Source organism: Mauremys reevesii, linkage group 7, assembly GCF_016161935.1.
Source record: "Mauremys reevesii isolate NIE-2019 linkage group 7, ASM1616193v1, whole genome shotgun sequence".
NCBI lineage: Eukaryota > Metazoa > Chordata > Testudines > Geoemydidae > Mauremys > Mauremys reevesii.
Window position 1 is genome coordinate 1427814 of NC_052629.1, and position 27977 is coordinate 1455790.

A 27977-nucleotide genomic window follows, 5' to 3' on the forward strand; every position below is an offset into this window, starting at 1 on the left:
TGCTTTGAAATATTTTTTTTTTAATCTGTCAAGTGGATCTCCTAATGCAAGGAGACTCAGCTAAAGCCTCCTGCGGGTTGGTTGAATAGCTGGTGAGAGCTGAGGACAATCCATCCATGGGCAGGGACTCTAGTTCCCCTGAGTCAATGTCACTGCCTCCCTCCACTCCACTCCTGTGACTTCTCCTTCTATCTTACTGCACCTGTACACGTGTTTTCAAACAGGAAGCACCAGGCCTCCCTCATGCAGATTCTCCCCACTTGTGACCTCTTCTGCACTACAGACTGCAGGCTCTAAGGACACTGTATCCCACTCTCTCCACCCCGTGGACCCTTTGGGGGAAAGGCTGGTACCAGCCTAAAGAATGTGCAGTACTGTGAGGCTATGCATGCTGTTTCTTTAACTTTGTAGCCGGGAGGAGGCTGGGGAAAGGAGCTCTGTGGGAGAGACATGGGTGCACGCATATTGTGGGGGGGTGCACGTGTGTGAGGGAGGCTGGCCAATCCATGCACTGTCCTGAGTGACACATGTCCACTGGACAACACTCTTCCTGTGACTGATCTGACCTGCTGTGCGCACAGCCCCCATCCCACCCCCCGGCAGGGCTGAGTGACACATGTCCACTGGACAACACTCTTCCTGTGACTGATCTGACCTGCTGTGCGCACAGCCCCCATCCCACCCCCCGGCAGGGCTGGCAGGGGGGGAAGCTGTGCCTCTTGAAATCCTCCTTCCATGACGACACTCCTCTTCCTCCAAGGCATATGTGTATATTGTGGTCTTGTGTATATGGGTAAGAGATGTACAATATACGTCTTCTGTTTGTAGCAGATATGATTTTATATTTATATTTATATAACTAAACTATTGTTTTATGTAGACTTATAGAAAGATCTTCTAAAAACATTAAAATGTATTACTGGCATGCGAAACCTTAAATCAGAGTGAATAAATGAAGACTCGGCACAGCACTTCTGAAAGGTTGCCAACCCCTGCCCTAGGCGCATGGGCGGCCAGGGAGGCTCTGCACACTGCCCCCGCCCAAGTGCTGGCTCTGCAGCTCCCATTGGCCAGGAACTGCGACCAATGGGAGCTGCAGGGGCTGCACCTGTGGGCACAAGGGCAGCATGTGGAGCCTCCCTGGCTGCTCATGTACCTAGGGGCTGCTTTCTGCGAGCAGCAGTAAGCGCTGCTGGGACCCTGCACCCCAAACCCCCTCCTGCACCCCAATCTCCTGCTCCAGCCCTGAGCCCCCCTCCCACACCCAAACTCCCTCCCAGAGTCTGCACCTTCTACCCCAACTCTGAGCCCCTCCCACACCCCAAACCCCTCCTCCTCGGCCCCACCCCAGAGCCTGCCCCCCCAGCCAGAACCCACCCCAACCCCTGCCGCCCCAGCCCATTGAAAGGGGGGAGGCAGGTGGCCAAGTCAGGGATTCCCTCGCCCCGCACAAACATGGCCGCCCTAGGAGCTCTGCGCCGGGCCCCGCACAAACATGGCGCCATCAGGGTGGGGCAGTCTCTAGCCGCTCACAGCAGTGACGACTCCTGGGTAGAATCTTTGCCCCTCATAAAGATGGCGACTGGTGACAGGCCCTGCTAATCTGGCAAATGGGAAGCCGTGTTGCTCCGGGTTGTCATGGTAACAGCCAATGACATGTGGAGATGGGGTCTAGTGTCGCCGCCCGAGTTGCTGCGGGGCCGGGTGTGGGGGAAGCCGGGCCGTCAGCGGGGCTGGCGGCCGTCGATGGGGACCAGGACCCCCAGTGGGGAACGGCGCCGGTGGTGAAACGCGGAGTCCAGGTGGGGGCCCCGCCCCGTGTCGCCGGCCCGGGGTGTCCGGGGGGAGAGGGTACAGGAGTGGGGTGGCGTGCAGGTGGGGAGGGGAGTGGGGGACCGGAGTGGGGTTGGGGTGCAGGTGGTGGCGGGGTGGGGGAGTCGGGTACATGAGGGGGGGTGGGGTGCAGGTGGGGTGTGGTGGGCGGGGAGTAGGATACAGGAGTGGGGTGGGGTGCAGGTGGGGGGTGGGGAGGTACAGGAGTGGGGTGGCGTGCAGGTGGGGAGGGGAGGGGGTACAGGAGTGGGGTGGGGTGCAGGTGGTGGAGGGGTGGGGAGTAGGGTACAGGAGTGGGGTGGCGTGCAGGTGGGGGTGTGGTAGGTGGGGAGTAGGATACAGGAGTGGGGTTGGGGTGCAGGTGGGGAGGTGGTGGAGGGTGGGGAGTAGGATACAGGAGTGGGGTTGGGGTGCAGGTGGGGGTGTGGTAGGTGGGGGAGTAGGATACAGGAGTGGGGTTGGGGTGCAGGTGGGGGAGGGGTGGGGGAGTAGGGTACAGGAGTGGGGGTGGCGTGCAGGTGGGGGTGTGGTGGGCGGGGGAGTAGGATACAGGAGTGGGGTTGGGGTGCAGGTGGTGGAGGGGTGGGGGAGTAGGGTACAGGAGTGGGGGTGGCGTGCAGGTGGGGGTGTGGTAGGTGGGGGAGTAGGATACAGGAGTGGGGGTGGGGTGCAGGTGGTGGAGGGGTGGGGTTCGAGAGTGGGGGCTTCAGGGGGTGATTTGTTTGGAGTCACCTGAGTGACACTTTTCCAGAAGCTCATGGGGGGTGCATTGATCCAGCCTCCATGGATGGCAGATGAGGTCATTCCTCCCCAGGCTGTCCTAGCAAGGGGCACATCTGGGTCAGTTCTCATGGATCTCTACTGCTGCCTGGCTCGGCTCATTGGCTGGGGTGAGGATCGGGCGCTGATTCAAGGGGGGGGGGGTGGCTTGCTCTGATTTGCTGGCTGAGTTCTCGTGGTGCTTTCCCCTCTTGCTTATGACAGCGTGGGGTGTCTCTGAGGCCTGTTGTAGTGGGGGGAGGGGGCAGATTGCTGCTGGAAGGACTGTTGCATCCATTTTGCCAGGGGGTCTCAACCTTTTTCTTTCTGAGGCCTCCCCCAACATGCTGTACAAATTCCATGGCCCATTCACACCACACCTGTGAAGCTAAGGCTTTGGCTCCAGCCCCAGGCGGTGGGGCTTCGGCTTTCTGCCCTGAGTCCCAGCAAGTCTAATGCTGGCCCTGCTTGGCGGACCCCCTGAAACCTGCTCGTGGCCCCACAGTGGGCCCTGGACTCCTGGTTGAGAACCATTGCATTAGACGATGACTGACATGCACGCACAGTGTAGATTTCATGCCACATGGCAGGTTTTTTGACCTACACTTCCACCAAGCTGTGATTGTTACTAGAGGTGCACGCCCCTTTCTGTGGGAGGCAGGACAATCCATGGTCCCCAGGCAGCTCCATTTCTCTCTTCTCCATTACTTCCTCTCTCCCAGCCTTGGATCATGAATTCCAGTGTGATTTCTGGTGCCTGGATTCTGTGCATCTCCCTATGAAGCCATCCAAACCAGTGCTTCTCTGTCCCATCTGCACCACTCCAGGCCTCTCCTCCAGGCCGATGTGGGGCCTGTTAATGACCTCAGCAGAGAGCACTCAGTTCAGTTACCAGCTTGGCACTGACTAAGGGCCATCTACCTTCTAGACAAGAAGCCCCTGCAGTCTAGCTTTGGTCCTTTCCAACAATACATCCTGCCGGTGAGGAGCTCTCTGGCTCTCAGCTTCCATGGAGGTGAGCGAGCATCCTCTCTCTCAGAGGGAGCAGCCCATCCCCGGCCCAGAGCGTGAAGCTGGTACGTTCCCTTTTTAAAAAACCAGGTAGTCCTTTCTCGTAGCTTGCATTGTAAGGCTGCAGCCTGAACTGTCAAGCTGGTCCCTAAGAAGGGCAGCGTGTGTGGGGGAAGCATGGCTCGTGGGAGCTGCACACCAGGGTAATGCTGCGCTGTGGGTGCATCTCTGGCTTCTCTTGGTGCCATGACAAGCTGTGACGGTGCTGCCCGTGGGAGCCAGCTGAGGTCACTCAGTCAAGGTGAACTGCAAACCAAACGGGGCAAACAAACCCCAGAAGCTGGTGGTTATTCCAATACTTAGATTTACCAAACCAGCACAAAACAGCTTCTGTATTACCCCACTGTTTACTCAGAAGAAGTCCAAATAACGCAGTTCCCTTAAAGTGCCCAGCCTCAGGCCTCCATCCAGACACACCTGTCAAACGTATGATGATGATTACTGAAAATCTGATCTCATCATACAAAAGAAAAGGTTCTTCCAATCCCAAAGGATCAGCCACATACCCAGGTCCAATTATAACTTAGATCTTACCCAAAATACACACTACAGCCAATTCTTATTAACTAAGCTAAAATGTATTAAAAAAGAAAAGAGAGAGTTGGTTAAAAGATCAATATACAGACAGACTTGAATTCAACTCTTGAGGTTCAGACACAGCAGAGATGAGCTTGTAGTTGCCAAAAGTCCTTTTAGAAATAGTCCAGAGGTTATAGTCCAATGTCCATATTCAGGGTGACTCCAGTCAGTGACTGGGGATCTCAATCCTTGTGGCTTAAGGTTTCCCCCTCTTGAAACCCAAAGCAGATCTGAGATGAACTAGGATCATGTCCCAGGGTTCTTATACATTTCCAGCAGCCTTTCGGCCTGAGAAAACAATAGGCTTAACTCTCCTCCCAAACATCCTGGCAATTAGCACAGGGTAATTTATCCATTAAACAGTTCAGATACAGGTTACCACAACCTTCAAAGAGACACATAGACAATAATACTATTTCACTCAAGTATCATCATAAATGTTAATATTCCCTTTTTGATCTTTGAATTAAAACTATAACAATAGACAAGACTTGTTTGCTGACATCACAAGACCTGAGCAAACACCTCCCCTTCTACCTCTAACAATGCTGACTTGAATTTCAAAGCTCTGTTCATTTACAGATCTTCCTAACCAGTCCTTAAGGTTCACCCATGGGTCAGGTCAGTCGGTGAGGTGAGTTAATTAACTCTTTCTGGCCCTGTCACCTTTTAATGAAATATCATGTTACACTCATAACTCACACAAGCTCAGCATGGTTCTCCCAGGAACAGCTTTTTCCAAATGAGCAGCTGAGCCTCGATTTGAATGGAAACGCTGATTAAACGCACAGCCTCTTTGGGTGTTGGCTCTTGGTTTTGCAAATTGAACTAGAAGGCTTGTGGCACTTACTGTATCCTGGTGATTGGAATCGTGGGTTGGTGAGTAACTAAAGGGGAAAATGAGACAGAGTGGAGGCTGTGGAGGTAAGACATTAAAATCCCAACATGCCTGCGGTGCCTGCCCAAGCTGGGGGACCAGGGGAAACGGGTTCTGATTTTTCACCACTGCTGCTGCCCTCTGAATAGAGCTGGCAGTTTCCCTCCCTAGGCTTTGGGCACTAGAACAACGTCTGGGGAACAGAGAAACGGGGTTCTCACACTGCCAGCGTGCTCCTTGGGCTGTATGTGGATTTGTGACACCTCTCCTGGCTACCTGGCAGCGTCCTCTTCCCCCCCACCCCTCACGGAAATGAGCAGAGTGAAGTAATCTCTCTCCAGGGTAAAGTGCAGCTGGGACTTACAGACTCACTGACCTCTGAGCTGGCAGAGCTGTGTTCGACCCTCTCTCCATTCGCTTTCATACACACCTGGCTGTGTGCAAACATCCTGCCTCTCAGTGCTTGATGTGACTCTCCACTGGGGCGTGAGGCATCTAGAACTGCTCAGCTGGTAGCTTGGCTGGCTGGGCCCAATGGTTGGTTCTGCATTGCTACTGACAGGATCTGTTCATACAGAATCAGTTTGTCCCTCAAAACCCAGCTGTGTCCCTGTGCACGTGCCATTGATGGGAGGGTTATGGGGCAGTTCTATGGACCACCACTAGGTGGGGCACAGTTCCCTCTTATTTACCTTGGGACTTTGCAGGTCCGGAACCTGACATCTGGGGAGGAGAGAAGCAAACCAGGCAGGTCTCCAGTGAATGTATTTTATTTACTAAATTCAGCACAAAGTATGGACGAGTCACATTGAGCAAGTGGGTTAGTAGCAAGCAAATTAATGTAACGATCCGGGTTATTTAACCCAACAGTTCCCTCTAAGCTCTGTGTGATACTGCGGGAAGGCAGCCGTCCTGCGTAGCCGTCAGCCCCACGGGAGCAGCATTATGAATCTCGGCGCCAGTCAATAGCTTTGTTCCTGTTGAACAGTGATTCAGGGAGGGCCAAAATCACCCCCCAGCCAAATCTACACCCGGTTCCATGTAACAAGCCGTGTTGGCTGGCGTTCTGTTGGGACGTTTCATTTACAATTCAAATGACAAATGTAGGTGAAACGCGCGGGATTTCTCAGGATTAAACATACAGCTCCTACCCCAGGAGATGTGCGTACGATCTCCTAGGCAAGGAGGTTGTTTCCCTTAGGGCAGTCAGGAGTTTGAGAGCTGCTGTACAGGTGCCACTGTCACCTAACTTCTCTGGGGCCCAGCCCCACTGCACGCCTGTGTACTCGCTACCAGCCAGGTGCTGGAGCTTAAACCCTACGTGCACGAAGGTGGGGGTAGCAGCAACCCTCTGCTGTGCGTTGGAAGAGAAGAGCAAACCCCGAAGGTTGATACTTGCGCAGGATGGTTGTCGTGACTCTCGGTTGGTTCAGCCGCGGGAAGTTGGGCTGGGGTAATGCCCAGTGCTTTTATCACTAACTCGGAAGTTCTTGCTGGCAGGAGTCAAAGCTTAGCGGCTGTCTATGGCTAGACTCCTACCCTTCCCTGGCCAGCTGGGAGGGTGGGGGAAGCACAAGCCTCTCTCCAGGCACGATGGCATCAGGTGGCCAGAGACTGCTGGACTGGAGCAGCCAGGACAGGCAAGCAAAGGGTGGCCTGGCTGCCTTCTCCCCTTTGGAAGCCCCTCAGTAAACCTGAACGGGGCCCTCCTCACCCGAGATCACAGGATCACCAAAAGGGCTTGATTAGGTCTCCCTTATGCAAATGAGAGCCTACGCACTGCAGACATTGCAGGCCCCAAATCCAAGAGTCTGTCCAGGCAGTCAGCAGGTCCCCAGGTATTTTGTGGCTCTGGAGTCATGGATCAGGCGACCGGCCGATCTCAGCTGGCCTATGACAGTCAACTCCTGAGTCATTCTAGCAGAGAGCTGACCCTGAGGCTCCCACGCTTGCTCAGCCGTGCACAGAGAGCGACACGGCATACACCTTCCCCCAGCCCCTGGTACTCAGCAGCTCAGCTCTGAGCAGAGTTGTTTGCGCTGCGGAATCCAGCGGAAGATTAGTCTCTAACTCGGAGCAGGAAGTCCTGTCCTCCTCAGCTCCCGAGCCAGAGTGCCATCTTTCTGTGCAGGGAGCGCCTTAGCCTTCCTGCCTGCGCAGGGGATGGAGGGCTGTATGGTCACAGGGCTCGGTTCTCCCCCCGGCTAGGCAGCTGCCAGCCCGTCTGTGAGGCTGCAGTGTCAGGGGCTGCTGCCAAGGTGAGGCTGCTGGCCCAAGAGGGCTCAGCCCCCAGCCATCCCCTGGCAGGCCAGGCCTAGTGACGGGCCTGAGAGAGGCCCTGGGATTGGGAGGAGATCCAAAGGGCCGGTGCTAGGCAGAGGCAGAGCCTTGAGGGGGAGGCCCCGGAGCTTGCCCTGGGGGGAAGGGACGTGCTTTGGGCAGAGGGAGAGCGTCCCGCAGCATGCTGCCTGGCCTGGAGCAGGGCACTGGGCACAATGGCATCCAGCAGGCTCCCAGCCCTGTGTGTCTTACCCCCAGTGCCTGCTGGGTGTTCTCACCTGCCCCTTCCTTGCAGGTGTCGTCTCGCCCGCCCAAGAGCTGGCACCATGACCTTGACCAAGGGCTCCTTCACCTACTCCAGTGGGGAGCAGTACTGCGGGGAGTGGAAGGAAGGTGAGCAGGGCACAGCTGGCCCCACCCAGACAGGCTGCAAACAACCCCTGGCATCTGTGCTGGGCACAGCCTGCTAGCCTCTGCGGGCAGGGCTGGGAGCGGCACCTGCGCCAGTCCGTCCCACAGGTTGTATGGCGCCCTCCTTCCCAGGGCTGGGCCCAGCTGGCTAGGAGAGGGGAGCCTGCCCCTCCCGACGTGACAAGGCTCCCGGTGCCAGGCCCTTAAAGAATCAGGAAGCCAGGTTCTCCCCAGACAGCATCTGCCCCTGCCCTCCCCGGGCCCCTGTCTGCTCCTCAATTCCTGGGACAGGGCAGCCTGATCTCCCGCCTTCCCCCTTGGCCTTGGGGAAGAGGACCGCTGGCTGCCAGGGAGCCCTGTCCCTGTCGGTGTTGGGGCTGCCCTCTCTGGGGAGCTGGGTCTCACCCCGGCTGCTGAGCAGCACTGCCAGACACTGCCCCCGGGGTCCCAGCCCCACTGGCAATTGCCGTTGCTCTAAGGGAAGAGAGCAGGCCAAGGGACCTCAGGCCTGGGGATTCCTGAGCTGTGTGTGCCAGCCCAGGCAGCCCTGCTATGGCACAGGGCCCTGGAGCAGCCTGCGTTTGGGGATGTCTGCCCTGGCACCCGGCAGCCTCCTGCCAGCGTGGACCATGAATGTGCCCTTTCGGGGCTCCCCTGGGCTCCCTTGACCCTCCTGTCCGGGTGGATGGCAGATGCCTTCCCCACGTGTGGATTGGCCCTGGGTGGGGGGGGGCGGGAGAGGCTGCTGTTACAAAGTCCAAACCCTCCTGCCCCACTGGCCTGGGGAGCTGACTGCAGAGCCCAGCCGTGAAGACAAGCTGCCATCCCCTGAATCTCCTGGGCTCCCTCCTGCCTGCCCCTGGGCACCGGCTGGCCAGCAGAGCAGCTGTGAGTGCTGGGGTTCCTGGCGCTGTGTGGGGACAGATACTGAGCACAGATGGACCCACTGGGCCCCAGCTGTGCAGCATCCTGCCTGGGAGCAACCTGAGCCTCCCCAGCTGGGCCAGCGCTGGGAGCCAGCTTAGCCCTGGGTTTTCCCGTATGGGCCCGTGCGACCCCCAGCAGCGCCCTGCCCAAGTCCCTCTGATCCCCTTTGGGGGATGGGCACTGGGCCCCTTCCCTGGCTGCGGGCGCTGGTGACACTGCCTGCTCTTGTTGCCTAGGCCGCAGGCACGGTGTTGGCCAGCTGACGTTTGCAGATGGCGGCACCTACCTGGGTCACTTTGAGAATGGGCTCTTCCATGGCTGCGGGGTGCTCACCTTCTCCGATGGCTCCAGGTGGGTATGGCGCCTGAGCAGCCTGGGGAGCTTGGGGCAACTGGCCGGTCTCGTCCGTGGGGACTGGGGATGGCTGAGGGGTGCTGGTGCTGAGTCGTGTGTCTGTGCCCTCCTGCCCCACGGAGACCCTCTCCTCTCTGCTCCTGCTTACCCCACACCCTCCCCCTGCAGCTCTGGAACCTGTGGGTGCTGCTCCTCCATCAGCCTGTGCGGGGCGCAGCCACACTCCCTGCCTGCAGGGCTGCTGCAGACTGGCGCTGCCAGCCCCTGCGGGTCCGGGGAGTAAGAGCGCCCCAGTGTCCCATGCCTGAGCGGCCGCGAGGCCGGGGCGGGTGTGCTGGCGGGGCGGGGCGGGGCGCCTGACGCTGTGGGGCGGGGGCTGGCGCTGGCGAGGAGCCTGATGCGGTGTGAGCGGGGAGCCTCACGTGGCGGGGCGCCTGGGGGGGGTCTGGGGGGTGTGGGAGGGCGCAGGTGGGGAGCCTGACACTGCGGGGGGCGGGCGAGCGGGGAGCCTGACGCTGCGGGGCTCTGTCTGCGCAGGTACGAGGGGGAGTTCGTGCAGGGGAAGTTCAATGGCGTCGGAGTTTTCACGCGCTACGACTCGATGACCTTCGAGGGCGAGTTCAAGAGCGGGCGTGTGGACGGCTTCGGTGAGTCCCAGGCAGCCCCAGCGAGCCCCTCCCAGCAAGAGCAGCGGGACGAACAGCCTGGGCAGAGGCAGGCAGCCCTGCTCTCCAGCACGACCCCCGTTCTCCTCTTGGCCCCTGCTGCCCTGCTCCTAGACCCTGCCCCTCCCTCGTGTGTGCAGCTCCCTTCCCCGTGACTCCCTGCTCTTCCCTCCCCCAGGGCTCCTGACCTTCCCCGACGGCTCCCACGGGGTGCCCCGCAGTGAAGGCTTCTTTGAGAACAACAAGCTGCTGCGGCGGGAGAAGTGCCCGGCCGTGATCCAGAGAGCTCAAAGTGCCTCCAAGTCCGCCCACAACCTCCCGGCGTGACCGTGCTGCCATGGGACTCCGCTGCCCACCCGCGGCCCCTCCTGCCGCTGGCCGGCCTGGCCTCCAAGGGCCTGCGGGGCAGGAGCTGCGGTGCCCAGGCAGGCCAGGGAGGGGTGTTGGCAGAGCCAGTGTGCCTGCTCGTCACGGGCCCCAGCATGGCTGGCTGCCTCCCTCCTGCTGGCTAGAGAACTTCCGCCGCGTGCCCACGTCCTGGATCCTGGGGGCTCTGAGTGCTGCCCCCCACTGGGGGGAGACAGGAGACCCCCTTCCCTAGGGCTCTGCTCACTGCCTTGGGGCCCTCCATACAGACCCCTGGCACAGCCCCTGCGGCCGCCCTGCTGCTGGGCTGTGTGGGGCAGTGGAGGGGGCAATCTGCCAGGGCCTTGGTGCCCGTGGTTAGCAGGGGATGCAGCTGGGAGCTGCTGCACCTGCTTCCCCAAAGCCAGGCATGCCCAGGCGGTGCCCCCCAAGCTCAGCGGGAATAGTGCCCGTCCCCAGTAGGGTGCTGACACAGGCCTGACTTCGCTAGTGGGATGTGGCCGTGGCAGGGAGCTGGTATCTCCCTGCCCCTTCTTGTTCTGATGCTGGGGGCAGGCAGCGCCCCCCTCCTTCCCTTGCTCTGGGTGTCCTGGCCCCATGGCCCCTGCCTCCCCCTCAGCTCTCCCAAGGGCATCTGGCCTGAGCAGGCCCAGGGCTCCTCCCAGCCATGCCCTGGGCAGCGAGACTTGGCCTCTCTGCATCCGGGGGCTGTCTGGTCACTAGTGCCTGTCAGTGCCTTGGCACAGGGTCAGTGAAGGGCTCCAGGGGGCGCTGTGGGTCTGCACCGCCTGGTCTCCATTCAGCCCTAGTGAGCACCGGGGCCTGTGGTGACGAGTGGTGCAGCCTGGCAGTGCCAGTGTCTGGGGGGCTGGAGGGCTAGGAAGAGCAGGGGCTGAGGTGGGGGGAGCCAGGGCTCATGGGGCAGGATGGGGGGTACCAGCAGAGCTGCACACGGGACTCTGCCCCCCCGCCCACGGCCTGTCTCCGGTGTCGGTTCTCTCGTCACTCCTGATGCCGGTGCAGGGAGCCCGGGGCCTGGCCCGCCTGGGGGCCGTGTGAACAGCCCCGGCCGCGCTGCTGCTGCCCTCGTGCCTTGCTGTGTCCTGCCCCCGGGGCCTTGGCGAATAAACCGCGTTGCCAAACCTGCCCTGCTGTGTGTGGTTCTGTGAGGTGAGTGGGGCCGGGCCTGCCCCTCCCTCCCGTCACCCCCCAGCCCAGGGAGGGCGACCCCCAGGGGTTTATACCCCCCCAGCCCTTCCCAGCTTTGAGCAGAGGGAGGGACCCAGGACACGCACAGAGCCCTGGAACAAAGGGCCCAGGAGCAGAGTGATGGGCCGGCCTGGGGCAGGGTCCTGCCAAGGCAGCAGTGCCCGGGAGCCCCGTTCACAGACCCCGGCCTTGGCACCAGGTTCTCGTGTCCTGGCCCAGCTCCGCCTGCTGGCGCTGGGCTCCGGGTGCCCCACGCTGGCTGGCTGGCCACTCAGTGCTCCAGTGGGGGGGCACTGGGCAGCTTTCCCGGGGTAGTGCTGAAGCCCAGCTCCAGGGGGGAAAGGGCAGCGTGCCAGGTGCTAGGGGCAGGGCACTGACCTGGTCTAGGTGCCAGAGACACTGGGCTGGCTGGCCTGCCCCCCCTCCCTGCACCCCCCACCAGCTGTCCCCCTCCATGCCCTGCCCTGTCTGGCCGAAGGGGAGTTCAGGAGCCTGGGGGGCTGCGCTGGTGCCAGAGCACATGCTGTTCCGGGCACTTCCCACCGGGGAAGGGGAGGCACTGGGCATCCTGCCCGTGCTCGGCCTCCAGCCCAGCCTGGCAGGCTGCCCTCTGCCTTGGGGCTGGGGCATCTCCCCACCTTCCCTGACACTCCCGGGCGCCCAGACCCTGCCACGCAGCGGGATTGCTGGAAAGGGGGAGCAGAGGGCTCATGAATGTGCCCTGCACCCCGACCCAAAGCCCCTGCTAGCCCAGCCTGGGCTCCCCCAGCTCTGCCCATGCCCTGCACCCCGACCCACAGCCCCTGCTAGCCCAGCCCTGGGATCTCCCCATCTCAATCCTGACCCACTGCCCCTGCTAGCCCAGCCTGGGCTCCCAGCTGGCCTGCCCATGCCCTGCACCCCGACCCACAGCCCCTGCTAGCCCAGTCCTGGGATTCCCCCCCCCATCTCAATCCAGACCCACTGCCCCTGCTAGCCCAGCCTGGGCTCCCCCAGCTCTGCCCATGCCCTGCACCCCGACCCACAGCCCCTGCTAGCCCAGCCCTGGGATCTCCCCATCTCAATCCTGACCCACAGCCCCTGCTAGCCCAGCCTGGGCTCCCCCAGCTCTGCCCATGCCCTGCACCCCGACCCACAGCCCCTGCTAGCCCAGCCCTGGGATCTCCCCATCTCAATCCTGACCCACTGCCCCTGCTAGCCCAGTCCTGGGCTCCCCCAGCTCTGCCCATGCCCTGCACCCCGACCCACAGCCCCTGCTAGCCCAGCCCTGGGATCTCCCCATCTCAATCCTGACCCACTGCCCCTGCTAGCCCAGCCTGGGCTCCCCCAGCTCTGCCCATGCCCTGCACCCCGACCCACAGCCCCTGCTAGCCCAGCCCTGGGATCTCCCCATCTCAATCCTGACCCACTGCCCCTGCTAGCCCAGCCTGGGCTCCCCCAGCTCTGCCCATGCCCTGCACCCCGACCCACAGCCCCTGCTAGCCCAGCCCTGGGATCTCCCCATCTCAATCCAGACCCACTGCCCCTGCTAGCCCAGTCCTGGGCTCCCCCAGCTCTGCCCATGCCCTGCACCCCGACCCACAGCCCCTGCTAGCCCAGCCCTGGGATCTCCCCATCTCAATCCTGACCCACTGCCCCTGCTAGCCCAGCCTGGGCTCCCAGCTCTGCCCATGCCCTGCACCCCGACCCACAGCCCCTGCTAGCCCAGCCCTGGGATCTCCCCATCTCAATCCTGACCCACTGCCCCTGCTAGCCCAGCCTGGGCTCCCCCAGCTCTGCCCATGCCCTGCACCCCGACCCACAGCCCCTGCTAGCCCAGCCCTGGGATCTCCCCATCTCAATCCTGACCCACTGCCCCTGCTAGCCCAGTCCTGGGCTCCCCCAGCTCTGCCCATGCCCTGCACCCCGACCCACAGCCCCTGCTAGCCCAGCCCTGGGATCTCCCCATCTCAATCCTGACCCACTGCCCCTGCTAGCCCAGCCTGGGCTCCCCCAGCTCTGCCCATGCCCTGCACCCCGACCCACAGCCCCTGCTAGCCCAGCCCTGGGATCTCCCCATCTCAATCCTGACCCACTGCCCCTGCTAGCCCAGTCCTGGGCTCCCCCAGCTCTGCCCATGCCCTGCACCCCGACCCACAGCCCCTGCTAGCCCAGCCCTGGGATCTCCCCATCTCAATCCTGACCCACAGCCCCTGCTAGCCCAGTCCTGGGCTCCCCCAGCTCTGCCCATGCCCTGCACCCCGACCCACAGCCCCTGCTAGCCCAGCCCTGGGATCTCCCCATTTCAATCCTGACCCACTGCCCCTGCTAGCCCAGTCCTGGGCTCCCCCAGCTCTGCCCATGCCCTGCACCCCGACCCACAGCCCCTGCTAGCCCAGCCCTGGGATCTCCCCATCTCAATCCTGACCCACTGCCCCTGCTAGCCCAGTCCTGGGCTCCCCCAGCTCTGCCCATGCCCTGCACCCCGACCCACAGCCCCTGCTAGCCCAGCCCTGGGATCTCCCCATCTCAATCCTGACCCACTGCCCCTGCTAGCCCAGTCCTGGGCTCCCCCAGCTCTGCCCATGCCCTGCACCCCGACCCACAGCCCCTGCTAGCCCAGCCCTGGGATCTCCCATCTCAATCCTGACCCACAGCCCCTGCTAGCCCAGTCCTGGGCTCCCCCAGCTCTGCCCATGCCCTGCACCCCGACCCACAGCCCCTGCTAGCCCAGTCCTGGGATCTCCCCATCTCAATCCTGACCCACTGCCCCTGCTAGCCCAGTCCTGGGCTCCCCCAGCTCTGCCCATGCCCTGCACCCCGACCCACAGCCCCTGCTAGCCCAGCCCTGGGATCTCCCCATCTCAATCCTGACCCACAGCCCCTGCTAGCCCAGCCTGGGCTCCCTCAGCTCTGCCCATGCCCTGCACCCCAACCCACAGCCCCTGCTAGCCCAGCCCTGGGATCTCCCCATCTCAATCCTGACCCACAGCCCCTGCTAGCCCAGTCCTGGGCTCCCCCAGCTCTGCCCATGCCCTGCACCCCGACCCACAGCCCCTGCTAGCCCAGTCCTGGGATCTCCCCATCTCAATCCTGACCCACTGCCCCTGCTAGCCCAGTCCTGGGCTCCCCCAGCTCTGCCCATGCCCTGCACCCCGACCCACAGCCCCTGCTAGCCCAGCCCTGGGATCTCCCCATCTCAATCCTGACCCACAGCCCCTGCTAGCCCAGTCCTGGGCTCCCCCAGCTCTGCCCATGCCCTGCACCCCGACCCACAGCCCCTGCTAGCCCAGTCCTGGGATTCCTCCCCCCATCTAAATCCCGACCCACAGCCCCTGCTAGCCAAGCCCTGGGTTTTCCCCATCTCAATCCTGACCCACTGCCCCTGCTAGCCCAGTCCTGGGCTCCCCCAGCTCTGCCCATGCCCTGCACCCTGACCCACAGCCCCTGCTAGCCCAGCCTGGGCTCCCTCAGCTCTGCCCATGCCCTGCACCCCGACCCACAGCCCCTGCTAGCCCAGCCCTGGGATCTCCCCATCTCAATCCTGACCCACAGCCCCTGCTAGCCCAGCCCTGGGATCTCCCCATCTCAATCCTGACCCACTGCCCCTGCTAGCCCCGCCTGGGCTCCCTCAGCTCTGCCCATGCCCTGCACCCCGACCCACAGCCCCTGCTAGCCAAGCCCTGGGTTTTCCCCATCTCAATCCTGACCCACTGCCCCTGCTAGCCCAGTCCTGGGCTCCCCCAGCTCTGCCCATGCCCTGCACCCCGACCCACAGCCCCTGCTAGCCCAGCCCTGGGATCTCCCCATCTCAATCCTGACCCACTGCCCCTGCTAGCCAGTCCTGGGCTCCCCCAGCTCTGCCCATGCCCTGCACCCCGACCCACAGCCCCTGCTAGCCCAGCCCTGGGATCTCCCCATCTCAATCCTGACCCACTGCCCCTGCTAGCCCAGTCCTGGGCTCCCCCAGCTCTGCCCATGCCCTGCACCCCGACCCACAGCCCCTGCTAGCCCAGCTCTGGGATCCCCCCCAGCTCTGCTGGTGCCCCTCAGTCCCGACCTGCTGCCTACACAACAGGCCAAGGAAAACTCTCTCATGCCCCTGGGAGCTGCTCTGCTCTGAGGCCCTGGAGCCCAGGGGCTCTGCCCTGCACTGGGCTGTGCCGAAAAGCGCCTGTATCCCCCAGCCCGGGAACGTCTCTTACTGCTGCGTTGGGCTCAATGAGCCGGAGCTGCAAGGCCTGGCCCTCCTGCCAGCGTCCCTCCTGGCACAGACGCTCCAGCTGGCAGAGCGGGGCTCCCAGCACATTGGCAAGAGCACAGACCCCCCCGCAGGCACCTGGAGGGCAGGGAACAGAGTACCCAGGGCCTGGCCACCATCCTGGACCCCGACCTCCCGCCACCACCACACCCCCTCCACACCCCCACATCCTGCATCCTGCCATATCCTCCCCAGCACCCCCGTACTCCCACATCCTGCCGCCTGCCCCCTGCCCCCTCCTTTCCCCTGCATCCCCACATCCTGCACCCTCCTCCTCCCTGCACCCCCACATCCTGCATCCCGTACCATATCCTCCCCCAGCACCCCCCCGTACTCCCACATCCTGCCGCCTGCCCCCTCCTCTCCCCTGCACCCCCACATCCTGCACCCATCCTCCCCTGCACCCCCACATCCTGCACCCTGCCCCTCCTCTCCCCTGCACCCCACATCCTGCACCCGTCCTCCCCAGTACCCCACATCCTGCACCCATCCTCCCCAGTACCCCCACATCCTGCACCCCGCCCCTCCTCTCCCCTGCACCCCACATCCTGCACCCCGTCCTCCCCAGTACCCCCACATCCAGCATCCCGTACCATATCCTCCCCCAGCACCCCCCCGTACTCCCACATCCTGCCGCCTGCCCCCTCCTTCCCCTGCACCCCCACATCCTGCAGCGCGTCCTCCACTGCACCCCCACATCCTGCACCACATACCATATCCTCCTCCATCACCCCCCCTCTGTACTCCCACATCCTGCCCCCTCCTCTCCCCTGCCCCCCCACATCCTGCATCCCATCCTCCCAGTACCCCCACATCCTGCATCCCATACCATATCCTCCCCAGCAACCCCTCTGTACTCCCACATCCTGCACCCTTCCCTCTCCTCTCCCCTGCACCCCCACATCCTGCACCCCATCCTCCCACCAGCACCCCATCCCGCTCTGTACCCCCACATCCTGTACCCTGCTCCCCATCACCCCAAGCACCCCAACACCTGTCTGCCCCCACTACCTGCACCCCCTCATTGCCCCCCGGACCCCAACCCCTTCCCTGGTACCTCAACTTGCCCCAACACCTCCCCCACAAACACACCTCCCCCACCACCCTGGCTCCTCTTCCCCCCACAGCGTGCCGTAGCCAACACCCCCCCGAAGCCCCAATACCATCCCGCTGTGGCGGGGAGGGTGTGAAGCTCCGCAGAGGAGAAGCTGCCCCTACCTATGGCGTAGCCAGCCAGCAGGAATCCAGCCGATCCCACCAGCACCTGGAACTCCTCCGGCCGCGTCTTGTGGACAATCAGCCCCAGCCGGGTAATCTGGGGAGACACAGCATGTCCTGCTGGGCGCGAGGAACACCCTGGGTGCCACGGCCCCCAGTGCCATGGTGGAGCTGTGGGCACCCTGAGCTGGGCAGGCTCCAGAGGGCCAGCTGGCTGCCGGGGCACCAGCTAGGCCACCAGCAAAGCAGCCTAGCTCCGCTACACCCATGAAGTAGGCCCTACACAAACAACTCACCCGTGGCACCCCCGCAAGAGTAACAGGCTCCACTCCCGAGCAGCACTATGGCTGGGGCCCAGACGGCTCCTGGGAGATTCTACAGGGATTGAGGGGGAGGGGGCATGTGTGTGTGGCAGGACTCCTGGGTTCTTATCTTGGCCGTGGGGAGAGTTCCTTCCCCACACTGTCGTGCCTCAGTTTCCCCACCTGTCTGCTGGGGGCACTGGCCCTGATACCTGCTGGGCGGGGGGTCAGTGTCTGTAATGCACTTTGGCTGCAGGGAGGGGTGATGGCACTGTTGGGGAGAGGAAAGGGGGGTGGGGGCTGGGCCCTGCCAGTGCGAAGGCCCCAGCCTGAGGGGACCTCAGCCGGGTCCGAAGGTCTCATCCAACAGCCACTCGGGCTGTGCTGGTGCCCGGCTGGCAGAACCACAGGCTGCTCTGCTCCGAGCTGCCCCAGCACAGTCGCCCCAGACTCACCCCTACCTGAGCCCCAGAATCCCAGAATCAGGGCGGCCAGGCGAGCCCCTGGCCCAGCGCTGGGGTGAAGGGCTCCTGGGTTCCCCCTCTCCCCGGGCGGGAGGCCTGGAGCCCGCAGGGCTGAGCCAGGCAGCAGGAGCATGGCGGGGTGAGGCATGGCCCCCTGCTCCCCCACTCACATCGCCCCCGCTGTCCTTGAGGCCCACGATGTTGGGGTGCTGCGACAGGGTGAGCACGGCCTCCAGGGGCAGCTCCAGGCCGGTGTTGGCTGGGACGCTATACAGCACCACGGGGATTGGCGACGCATCTGCCACCTGCGGACACAAACGGGCGCTGGGCATGGGCCCATAGGACAGGGGAATACAGCCTGCGGCCAGTGGGGCTAAGCCAGGCTGCCTGCCCTGGCTCCACACAGCTCCCAGAAGCCGCGGCATGTCCCCCCTCCGGCTCCTACATGTAGGGAGAGCCAGGGGGCTGTGCACGCTGCCCCCGTCCCAAGCGCTGACTCCAGGAACCACAGCCAATGGGAGCTGCAGGGGCGGCGCCTGCGGATGGGGCAGCGCGCAGAGCCATCCGGCCGCATCTCCACATAGGAGCCGGAGCAGGGACATGCTGCTGCTTCTGGGAGCTGCTTTGAGGTAAGCGCCGCCCGGAGCCTGCACCCCCTGAGCCCCCCCCCTGCACCCCAATCCCCTGCCCTAGCCCTGAGCCCCTTCATGTCTGCCAACCCCTTGGTCCCAGCCTGGAGCACCCTCCTACACCCCAAATCTCTCATCCCCAGCCAGAGCCCTCACACTCCCCGCACCCCAACCTCCTGCCCCAGCCAGAGCCCCCTCCTGAACCCCTCATTTCTGGCTCCGCCCTGGAACCCGCACCCTCAGCCCAGAGCCTGTACCCCATACCACACCTCAACCCCCTGCCTCAGCCCTGAGCCCCCTCCTGCACCCCAAACCCCCCAGCCGGAGCCCTCACCCCCTCCCGCATCCCAACCCCCTGAGCCAGCCCTGTGAAAACGAGGTAGTGAGTGAGGGTGGGGAGAGCGAGCGACAGAGAGAGGGGAGATGGAGTGAGCGGGAGCGGGGGCCTCAGAGGAGGGGTTAGGCAGGGCAGGGCAGGGCAGGGCAAGGGTGTTCGCTTTTGTGCAAGTAGAAAGTTAGCAACCCTGGAGTTTGGGTGCAGAAGGGGGCTCAGGCCTGAGACGGGGGGTTGGGATGCAGGACGGAGTTTGGGTGTGGGGGGAATTCAGGCCTGGGGCAGGGGGTTAGGGTGTGGGCTCTGGGAGGGAGTTTGGGTGTGGGAGGGGGCTCAGGGTCAGGGTGTGGGAGGGGGTGTGGTCTCTGGGAGGGAGTTTGGGGGGGGGCTCAGGCCTGGGGCAGGGAGTTGGGGTGCGGGAGGGGGTGTGGGCTCTGGGAGGGAGTTTGGGTGTGGGGGGGGGCTCAGGCCTGGGGCAGGGGGTTGGGGTGCGGGAGGGGGTGTGAGCTCTGGGAGGGAGTTTGGGGGGGGGCTCAGGCCTGGGGCAGGGAGTTGGGCTGTGGGAGGCGGTTCAGGCTGAGGGCTCTGGCCGGGCAGCGCTTACGTGAGGTGGCTGCCAGACGCAGCTGGCCAATGGGAGCTGTGGAGCCGGCGCTCAGAGCGGGGGCTGCAGGGACATGCTGGCCCGTTCCAGGAGCCGCGCAGAGCCAGGGCAAGCAGGGAGCCTGCACCCCCTGAGCCCCCCCTGCACCCCAATCCCCACTGTGCCGCCGACTGACCTTTAACAGCCCGGTCAGCACTGCTGACCAGAGCTGCCAGGGTCCCTTTTTGACCCTAGCCCCATCCCCTCATAGGCCCCTCCCCCTGCCCCCAGAGCCCCTCCCCTTCTTCTCCCAGGACTCCTCCCAGAGACCCCCTTCCTGCAGGCTCCTCCCTCCCACAGGCCCCTCCCGCTCCTGCTGCAGGGCCCGCCTCCCCTCATCCAGCTGTCACTGAGACAGAGCCAGGCTGGTTGCCAGCCCCCCGGCTGCGCTCCGCCCCGTACCTGGGTGTAGTGGTGGATCAGGGCTGCGCTGGTCATTGCGCCCCGGTAGTAGCAGGGTGTAACCACCAGGGCAGCGTCAGCGCCCGCCTCAGCCATGCCCATGGTCATCGCAATGGTGCCCTGCGTGGCTGGGGGAGGAGGGTGAGCGGGAGGTCATGTCACAGCCTTGCCAGAGCATCGCGTGGGGCCATGGGGCCTGGGACAGGGACCCAGATGGGGCAGGTGCAGGGCCCAGGCAATGGCGGGGATGGAGAGGTCTGAGCCCAGGCACCGGGGGGCAGGGGGAGGAGGATCACGGCGCTGGCACGAGGACGGGGATGGAGGGGTCCAGGCCCAGGCACATTGGGGGTGGTGCCTAGCCCCAGAGTGGCAGAGGCATGGGGGGGGTGCCCTGGGATGGGAGTGGGGGCACACTGGGGGTGGCCAGCCCTGGGCTTGGGAGCATATGGGTGTGGTGCCCAGTGGGATGATGGGGAGGGTGGAGGGGGGCGGGCCCAGGCCCTGGGGAGGGCGGGGGGGATGGAGGGGTCGGGCCCAGGCACTGGGGGGGCGGGTGGGGGATGGAAAGGTCAGGCCCAGGCACTAGGGGGTGGGGGGGATGGAGGGGGCAGAACCCGGGCCTAGAGGGGAAATGGGGAGCAGAGGCCGGTGTTGCAGCACTAAGGGACTGTGGCCCGGGGGTGAAAGGGGAGTTAGGAGCCCTCTGGCCATGGCACCCGCCCAGGCACATCCACGGGGATCCCTCCCCAGCCCCTGCTCTCACATTCGCAGCCCGACCCGGCCAGCAGCAACTTGTCCCTGGGCACGGCCTGGCGCACGCGGCTCACCACGGCCAGCCGCTCCTGGGGCGTCAGGTAGGGGCACTCGCCGCTGGAGCCCTGCACCACGAAGCCTGCAGGACAGAGCACAAGGCCGTTAGGCTGCCCCAGCACCCCCAGCACCAGGGGTGGGCCTTGGCCGGGCCCCCGCACAGGGGGCAGGCGGGACCCAGGCCCAAGGGGGGCAGTGCTGGGCCAGCAGGGGCTGGGTGGGGGTGAAGTGACCAGATCCCACTGGGGGCTGCGTAAGGAATAGTGCCCGTCCCCAGGGTGGCAGGGGCATTGGGTGGTGGTGCCCAGCCCTGGGGTGGGGGGCACATGGGGGTGGTGCCAAGCCCTGGGGTGGGGGGCACATGGGTAGGTGCCCAGCCCCAGGGGCACCCACTCTGGCAGCCCAGCCCAGCCCTTCCGCCCTTCTCCCTGGATCTATCCTGTGCAGGGGCAAGAAAGCTGCAGCCGGCCCAGGGCTGCCCATGCAGCGGCCGTGACACCCCTCGGGCAGAGCCGTGTGACAGCCCTGGGCGGGGCAAGTGACCCGGGCACTGGTGTTCCACAGCCCCCCAGAGCCGCAGGCCAGTCTGGTGACAGCCCCACCCGGCCAGGAGCCCCCTTGCTGCCTCCTGGCCTCAGACCCCCCTCAGCTGCCAGCCCGCCCGCAACCCTGCCCCTGCCCTGCCCTGGCCTGCTCCAGCCCTGGCCCTGCATCCTGACCCCCGCCTCTCTGACCGACTCCAACCACCTGCAGCCTACGACCCTGACCCGGCTTCCCCAGACCCCCGTTTCAGCGCTGCCCTCGGCCTGGTCCAGACCCTACGTCCAGCTTCGCCTGCTGCTCCAGCCACCAGGCCTGACTGCCTAGAGCCCAGACAGTGCCGGCTCCTGGACACAAAGCCGGATGCTCCCGGGGGGCACTCGACAGAGCCCCTTCGCTTTGGGACACCGGAGCCCTAAGAGCTGCGACCAAACTCAGCCAGGCCCTGCCATGCCCTGGAGCCCCACTGAGGCATGGAGGCTAAGTGGGGGGCCCAGCAAGGGGCAGACTGGACGGGGACACACACACACGCATGTGCACACACACACACGGACACACACAGACACACACACACGAGGTGCCAGGGCGCACGGCCTCCTCCGGCCCCAAGGGCGCAAACCCCCATCACGTGCTCACCCCCCTACGCACCCCTCACAAATCACCCCACACCGGGATGCTAGCAAAGAGTTTATTGCCTGCTGGCAGGGGCGCGCTGCGTTCTCCCCAGCCAGCGGTGCAGCTGCCCAGGAAGGGGCACCCGTGTTCCTGGAGCCCTGAAGCAGACGCATGAGCCACGAGGTTGCGGGCGTGCCGGGGGCAAGAGGGTGGGTGCTGGGCAGGTGGCGCTCGTCACACCCGCTGTTCTGCCCTTGGCTACATCCCCTCGCTTGCTCCTTGCCCTGCGGTGATGCCAGCAGCGGGTCCGAGGGGCAGGGGGCAGGGTCCTGGCTAGCTGCCCCTGCTGTCGGTGTGTGGGCGCAGGCAGCACGGAGCCTGGGGACCGGCGGGTGCTGCCAGGAGCCCCTGGGGCTCAGTCCCTGCCGCGGTGGGCCAGCCTGGAGTGGACCATGTGGGCGGTAGCCGGCGTGGCACTGCCTCGCTGGATGAGGGCGTGGGCCCGCAGCCTGGCGCTCACTCCCTCCGCACTGACGAGCGTGTCCGGGTTGGGCCTGGCTGCCTCGGCCTGGCGGCTGATCTGGCAGGAGGTGGCACGCAGCAGCAGGGCCTCGGCCAGGCGCCTCCTCGGGGCATCGCTCTCCCTGCTACGCTCGGTGCCATGGCTCCCCTCCTCCACGTGCTGCCAGGCCCGCCAGCGCCCGGTGGGCCTCTCCTCTGCCCCTGCGGCCTCGCTCTCCTCGGGGAAGCAGCTGTAGTACGACCTGATCCAGTGCGGAGCCTGCTCCGGCGCCGGGCGGCCCCCCCCACGGCCCCTCCTCCTCTGCCACAGGAGCAGGGTGCCGGCCCCCAGCAGCAGGGCAGCCCCCAGTGCCAGCGCCACTTTCCAGCAGCGTGAGGCCCTGGCTGACCCCATAGGGCTGCGGTCAGGGCAAGGCAAGAGCAGGGGGCCGGGGCTCATGGGACAGCTGGGCCATGCTGGGCAGAACGACACCCAGGGAGCAGGCCTGGGTCCCAGCTGCTCAGCCTCCCTGCTCCCCTGGGCAGCGCCCGGGTCACCAGTGAGGGGGGCATTGTGAGGGAAGCACCTGGCCCTGCCGTGCCTGCTGGTCTCAGGGCCAGGGGGAGCCTGGGGCCAGGGGAGCAGGCCCCACGCTTGGGAGTCTCCGAGCAGGGTCCCGACAGTGGAAGCGGCTGAGTGTGGGGCCGGCACGGAGGCAGCAGGGCATGGAGGGGCCCGTTCAGCCCCAGCCCAGACGAGCTGTGACAGACCTGGCCCTGAGCCAGCGGCAGGTGTGTGCCAGGAGCCCCAGCCAGGCAGCCTGCCCCTTGTCCTGGGACGCTGCCGCCCAGGCTCCAGGCTTGGCCTAGAACCTGGCCGGGGCCAGGAGCCTTCCCCACGTCGGTCTGAGTGGGGGCCAAGCCCAAAGGAAACCCTCCACCCCCTAGTGCCCTCGGCCAGTTCTAGCCACCGGGCCCGAGCGCCCTGCCTGCCCCATGCCCAGGCTGGGGGGGGGTGCGTGGAAGGGCAGGGTGGGGCACACAGGCAGGGTGTGGGGGGCACACAGGTAGGGCTGGGAGATGTGGGGCCGGACAGGGCGGGGGTGTCTGGGGCAGGGTGGGGCATTGGGTGGAAGGGTGGGATTGGGCAGGGTGGGAGGGGGGGGGCAGGCCGAGGGGGATGGGGGGGCATGTGGAATTGGGCAGGGTGGGGGGATGAGGGGTGGGGCAGGGGCAGACCCTGTGCCAGCCAGGCTGGCCAGGCCCAGGGATAACCAGGCCCCGCTGTGCAGAGTTGGGGGGTGCTGGGCCCCGCCCGGCCGGCCTCACCTCGGAAGGGGACCGTGGCATAGCGGTGCAGGTTCTCCTCCAGCCGGCTGTAATCCACCTCCGCCTGGGCTGTGAAGGGGGTGGTGAGCGGGGGGAAGATGCCCCGCAGGTCGAGCCGGGTCCCTGGCGTGGCCGGGGTGCTGAGCCAGCGAAATGCTGCCAGCCCCAGCCTGAGAGGGGCGAGGAGCCTGGGGGGCTGTGCCATCGTGGGGCCTGGGGAGCTCTGAGCTGCTGCCCCACTGCAGCCTCCAGCCCCAGGGCTGTTAATAATTGATGGGGCTGGCTGGGGATTTGCTGCTCCCGGGGCGAGGCCTCTCGCTGGGGCCCGGAGGGGACGCGGCCCTTCCGGGGGCACTGGGGGCAGCCATGAGGGCCTAGCTGGCCGTGTGTCTGCGACGGGGGGGGGGGGGGAAGCTGCTCCTCCCCTCAGGGTCAGGCCCCCAGGTGACTGGGGCTCCCCCCACAGCCGCTAGAGCCATATCCCGTCCAGGCAGCCCCTCCGGCTCCCTTAAAGGGGCCCCACCATGAGCAGAAGTCAGCACCTGCTGCACATGGAGGGGAAGGGAGACCCTGTGTCTGCAGGGCATGGCTGGTATTCAGCTGTCCTGGGGACACAGCCTCCGCTCCCACTCCCCAGAGCCAGCTGCAGCTCCCACCCCCCACCGCTGCACTCATTCTCACCAGGCGGGAGTGTCTTCTGCCCTGGGGCAGCTGGGCTGGGGGCCGCGGCCACATGCAGTAGCTTGTTACTTGTAAACACCAGGTGGGTTTGTATTTCAAGAGGGGCGTGTGAGCACCAACACCTCCCCTAATGTATTGTCGGCTCTCTCAGGAGTGCCGAGGCAGGGGGCTGCACGGTTAAGCTAGGGGCTAGCTGATGATCACACAGTCAGTGGGAGTGTCAGGGTTGGACGTGTCCCAGGGGCGTACCAGGGCTGGGTGTGCGCTGGTTTGCTCATGACTCCTGGGGCTGGTGTGTTGTTATAGGGTCTCCTGGAAATACTGGGCATACAGGATAATTTCTGTGGCATTTTGGAATAACCAGTGTGACAAAGTAGGAGGGTTTATTACTTAATTTTTTGTGTGAATACTGTGTGTGCCTCAGTTTCTCCGGTGTGTTACTCCCCAGTGCCTGGGCCCTTGTTGCCTCGACATGGATAATGGCCAAAGTACTCCGTAACCTGGCTGTGATGTTATGAGTCTGATCTAATATCTCATTGAAGGGTGACAGGGCCAGAAAAAGTTAATTAACTCACAGACTGACCTGACCCATGGCCAAACTTTGGAAACTGTAGGAAGATCTGTAAATGAACAGAGCTTTGAAATGCAGCCGGCATTGTTAGAGGTAGAAGGGGAGGTGTTTGCTCAGGTCTTGGGATGTCAGCAAACAAGTCTTGTCTATTGCTAGAGCTTTGATTCAAAGATCAAAAAAGGAATATTAACATTTAGGAAGACACTTGAGTATTATTGTCTGTGTGTCTCTTTGAAGGTTGTGCTAGCCTGTATCTGAACTGTTGAATGGCTAAATTACCCTGTGCTAATTGCCAGGATGTTTGGGAGAAGAGAGTTAGGCCTATTGTTTTCTCAGGCCGAAAGGCTGCTGGAAATGTATAAGAACCCTTGGACACGATCCTTCTTCTCAGATCTGCTTTGGGTTTCAAGAGGGGGAAATCTTAAGCCATAAGGATTGAGATCCCCAGTCACTGACTGGAGCCACCCTGAATATGGACATTAGACTATAACCTATGGACTATTTCTAAAAGGACTTTTGGCAACTACAAGCTCATCTCTGCTGTGTGTGAACCTCAAGAATTGAATTCAAGTCTGTCTGTATATTGATCTTTTAACCAACTCTCTCTTTTCTTTTTTAATAAATTTTAGCTTAGTTAATAAGAATTGACTATAGCGTGTATTTTGGGTAAGATCTAAGTTATAATTGGACCTGGGTGTGTGGCTGAGTTGTTCGGACTTCTGAGTAACCAGTGAGGTAATACAGAAGCTGTTCTGTGCTGGCTTGGTAAATCTAAGTACACCGCTACCTCGATATAACGCGACCTGATATAACATGAATTCGGAAATAATGCGGTAAAGCAGTGCTCGGGGGGGCTGCGCACTCCGGTGGATCAAAGCAAGTTCAAAATAACGCGGTTTCACCTATAACGCGGTAAGATTTTTTGGCTCCCAAGGACAGGGTTATATTGGGGTAGAGGTGTATTGGAATATCCTCCAGCGTTTGGGGTTTGTCTGCCCCGTTTTCTTTGCAGTTCACCCTGATTGAGTGACCTCAGCTGGCTCCCACGGGCAGCACCCTCACAGTGGCGTAGTCGTGCTACGATCCACTGAATCAGGTCAATGAAGCTTTGGGTCAGAACCCCGCGCTGTCCACATTGGAATGTTGGTATTGAGAGTTTGGTTGGTTAAAGAGCTGCTGCAATGGCTGAGCAAAGAGCACATGAGGCCTTGGCAAAAAAGCCCTGGCAGATTTGTGTTCAGAAAGGGGATAAGCTTTAGAAAGAAAACTACAAATCAAGAACTGGGAGAGCTGTTAATGGCCAGTGATCAGGAGGCAGGAGCCCAGCCCTTCCTGATGCTACAGGAACTGCAGAAGCAATTAGAATGCAAAAAGCAGCAAATAAACTGCAACTGGAGCATGAACAGAAACTAGCAGATCAGAGAGAAGCTGATAAAAGAAAGAAGGAGGCTGATGAGAGAGAAGAAAGAGCTCGTCTGGAGCTGCTGGCTGCTGAGGAGAAAGCTCAACAGATGGAACAGACGACTCACAAGAGACGGCCAAACTTCAGCTCCAAGTAATGGAAGAGCAGAGAAAGTCATCGCCCCCTGGTACTCCACATACCCACCGCCACGAGAAAAACTGGGAAAGGATGTGTCCCATTTACAACGATACTGAGGATATAGAGGAGTTTCTGGGTACCTTTGAACACTTCTGCAACCGTTACCAGATCCCTGATGATCAGCGAATGCCTGTCCTGCTGACCAGACTGACTGGAAAAGCCAGGATGGTATTTAATGAATTGGGGGGAACAAGAAGCCTTGGATTATGGGCAGTTTAAAGATTCTGTGTTAAGGTGGTTCAAGGTTACTCCTGATTCTTACCGAGTTAAGTTTAGAAAGTTTAAGACGTCTAAGGATTGTACTTTTGTAGAATGTGCTCATAAGCTGATGGGTTTTGTCAAAAAGTGGGTTATGGGAGCAAGGGCGCATGGGAGTTTTGAAAAACTGCTGGATTGAATAACTTTCGAACAGTTCCTAGACATTGTGCCTGGCCTGTGATAGCAACCCTGTCTCAGCCCTACGGGCTGCAGAGATTGCGGATGCCCACACCCAAAACAGGGCATCAGAAGGGTGGAAATCCCATGGGAAAGCTCAGTGGTTTGAGCATTGGCCTGCTAAACCCAGGGTTGTGAGTTCAATCCTTGAGGGAGGCATTTAGGGATCTGTCTGGGGATTAGTCCTGCTTTGAGCAGGGGGTTGGACTAGATACCTCCTGAGGTCCCTTCCAACCCTGACATTCTAGGATTCTCCCCAGTTCAAGAGGAGGGAAGGATTTAAAGGTAAACCTGGCCCTGACTCTTCTAGAGGAGCTCAAGGGGGTCCAGAGGGTAGGAACTCTCACCCCAAGACTAAACAGGTTACCTGCTATCACTGTGGTGTGCTTGGCCACATGAGACCAGATTGCCGGACCCTGACAGGCAGCCCCAAATGCTAATCCTGTTGTTATAAACTCACAGGCAAGCCACACAGAGCCTGGCGCTGGTGTCCTGTGTGCAAATGCTGTTTCCGTGGTCTCTGAAGAATTTGACCTTAAAACTCATTTTAAAGCTAGATATGGGAACAACACTGCAGAGTTTATTAGCAGTGCAGTGAGGTGCGTGGCACAGAGGGACACTGCAGCAGATAGTACTTTGGTTAAAGCAAGTCTGGTGAGGGAGGAAGATTATTGGCCAGGTGAAGATGTAACTGTTGTAGCCTTATCTGAGTATTTTGTCCGGGTGCCTTTGGCGAAAATCCACCTGAAATGGAAGGGATCTGAGGGCACCATGGTTGTGGGAGTAAAAGACACAATCCCGGAGGATCTTATGATCGGAAATGATATTAAAGCCATGTTCGGTCAAGTTAACACAAACCAGGCACAGGAGAGGATTAATCCTGAGGTTGTGTCTGGGGAGGGTTCCTCCAAATGTTTGTCTGAGAAGAAGAGCTCTTTGTCTGGGAATGAAGTTTCTGAATGTCTGTCTAACGTCTCAGAAGTGAATCTGGAATTAGATCAAGACAAGGGAGAGGAGGACAAGATTTTGGAGGAGCCTAGGCAGCCTTGTGAGCTGATGGCTTTGTCTAGTCAGCAGTGTGGGAAGTCAGGGATAGTGGAGGATGAGTGTCCCTATCCCTTACCTGTTACCTGTGTGGAGAAATGTGACAGTGAAGGGAATGTGCCTGTTTCTGTCAGGGGTATTGACTTGCCTATGGAGGGAGCTACCCCGGTCTCCAAGCAGGTGTCTGTGAACAGCCCTGTGTGCTGGGACAAGGGAAATGAGATCCCAAGCTGTGTGTCTGGGGAAGGAGAATGTGTCTCCGGCTTTTCTTTGTCTGTGGAGCAGACG

General features: G+C 62.2%; 2 protein-coding genes across 5 annotated transcripts in view; one reads left to right on the plus strand and one right to left on the minus strand.

Moving 5' to 3' along the window:
• Positions 1-23590, minus strand: part of LOC120409349 (phosphatidylinositol 4-kinase type 2-alpha-like) — a 41041-nt gene extending 17451 nt beyond the window's left edge. Inside the window, exons 1-6 of the mRNA XM_039547247.1 lie at positions 23359-23590; positions 20327-20455; positions 19564-19691; positions 17726-17860; positions 16790-16886; positions 15516-15649 (exon numbers count right to left, since the gene is read on the minus strand). Coding sequence (XP_039403181.1) covers positions 15516-15649; positions 16790-16886; positions 17726-17860; positions 19564-19691; positions 20327-20455; positions 23359-23563 — 828 coding nt within the window. The 5' untranslated portion in view covers positions 23564-23590. The remainder of the gene's footprint in view (positions 1-15515; positions 15650-16789; positions 16887-17725; positions 17861-19563; positions 19692-20326; positions 20456-23358) is intronic.
• Positions 1648-11266, plus strand: MORN4 (MORN repeat containing 4). 4 transcript variants are annotated; one of them, XM_039547243.1, is made up of 6 exons: positions 1708-1802; positions 4825-4876; positions 7695-7792; positions 8974-9088; positions 9629-9738; positions 9935-11266. In XM_039547243.1, exons 3-6 carry the CDS (start codon positions 7726-7728, stop codon positions 10081-10083), a joined length of 441 nt encoding a protein of 146 aa, XP_039403177.1. In that variant the 5' UTR covers positions 1708-1802; positions 4825-4876; positions 7695-7725; the 3' UTR covers positions 10084-11266. The 4 variants fall into 4 exon arrangements, with proteins under 4 accessions (XP_039403174.1, XP_039403175.1, XP_039403177.1 ...); XM_039547241.1 differs by lacking the exon at positions 4825-4876 and having other exon boundaries at positions 1667-1802; XM_039547244.1 differs by lacking the exons at positions 1708-1802; positions 4825-4876 and adding an exon at positions 2588-2723.
• Positions 23591-27977: the final 4387 nt, after the last annotated feature.

Bases quoted from the DNA above. Each gene is read 5' to 3' on its own strand.
- MORN4 (XM_039547240.1), top strand. From the start codon at position 1,665: ATGGGGTCTAGTGTCGCCGCCCGAGTTGCTGCGGGGCCGGGTGTGGGG. The intron at 1,803-2,584 runs GTGGGGGCCCCG...ACACTTTTCCAG, and splicing joins TGGTGAAACGCGGAGTCCAG to AAGCTCATGGGGGGTGCATT. The intron at 2,724-3,314 runs GTGAGGATCGGG...CCTCTCTCCCAG, and splicing joins GGCTCGGCTCATTGGCTGGG to CCTTGGATCATGAATTCCAG.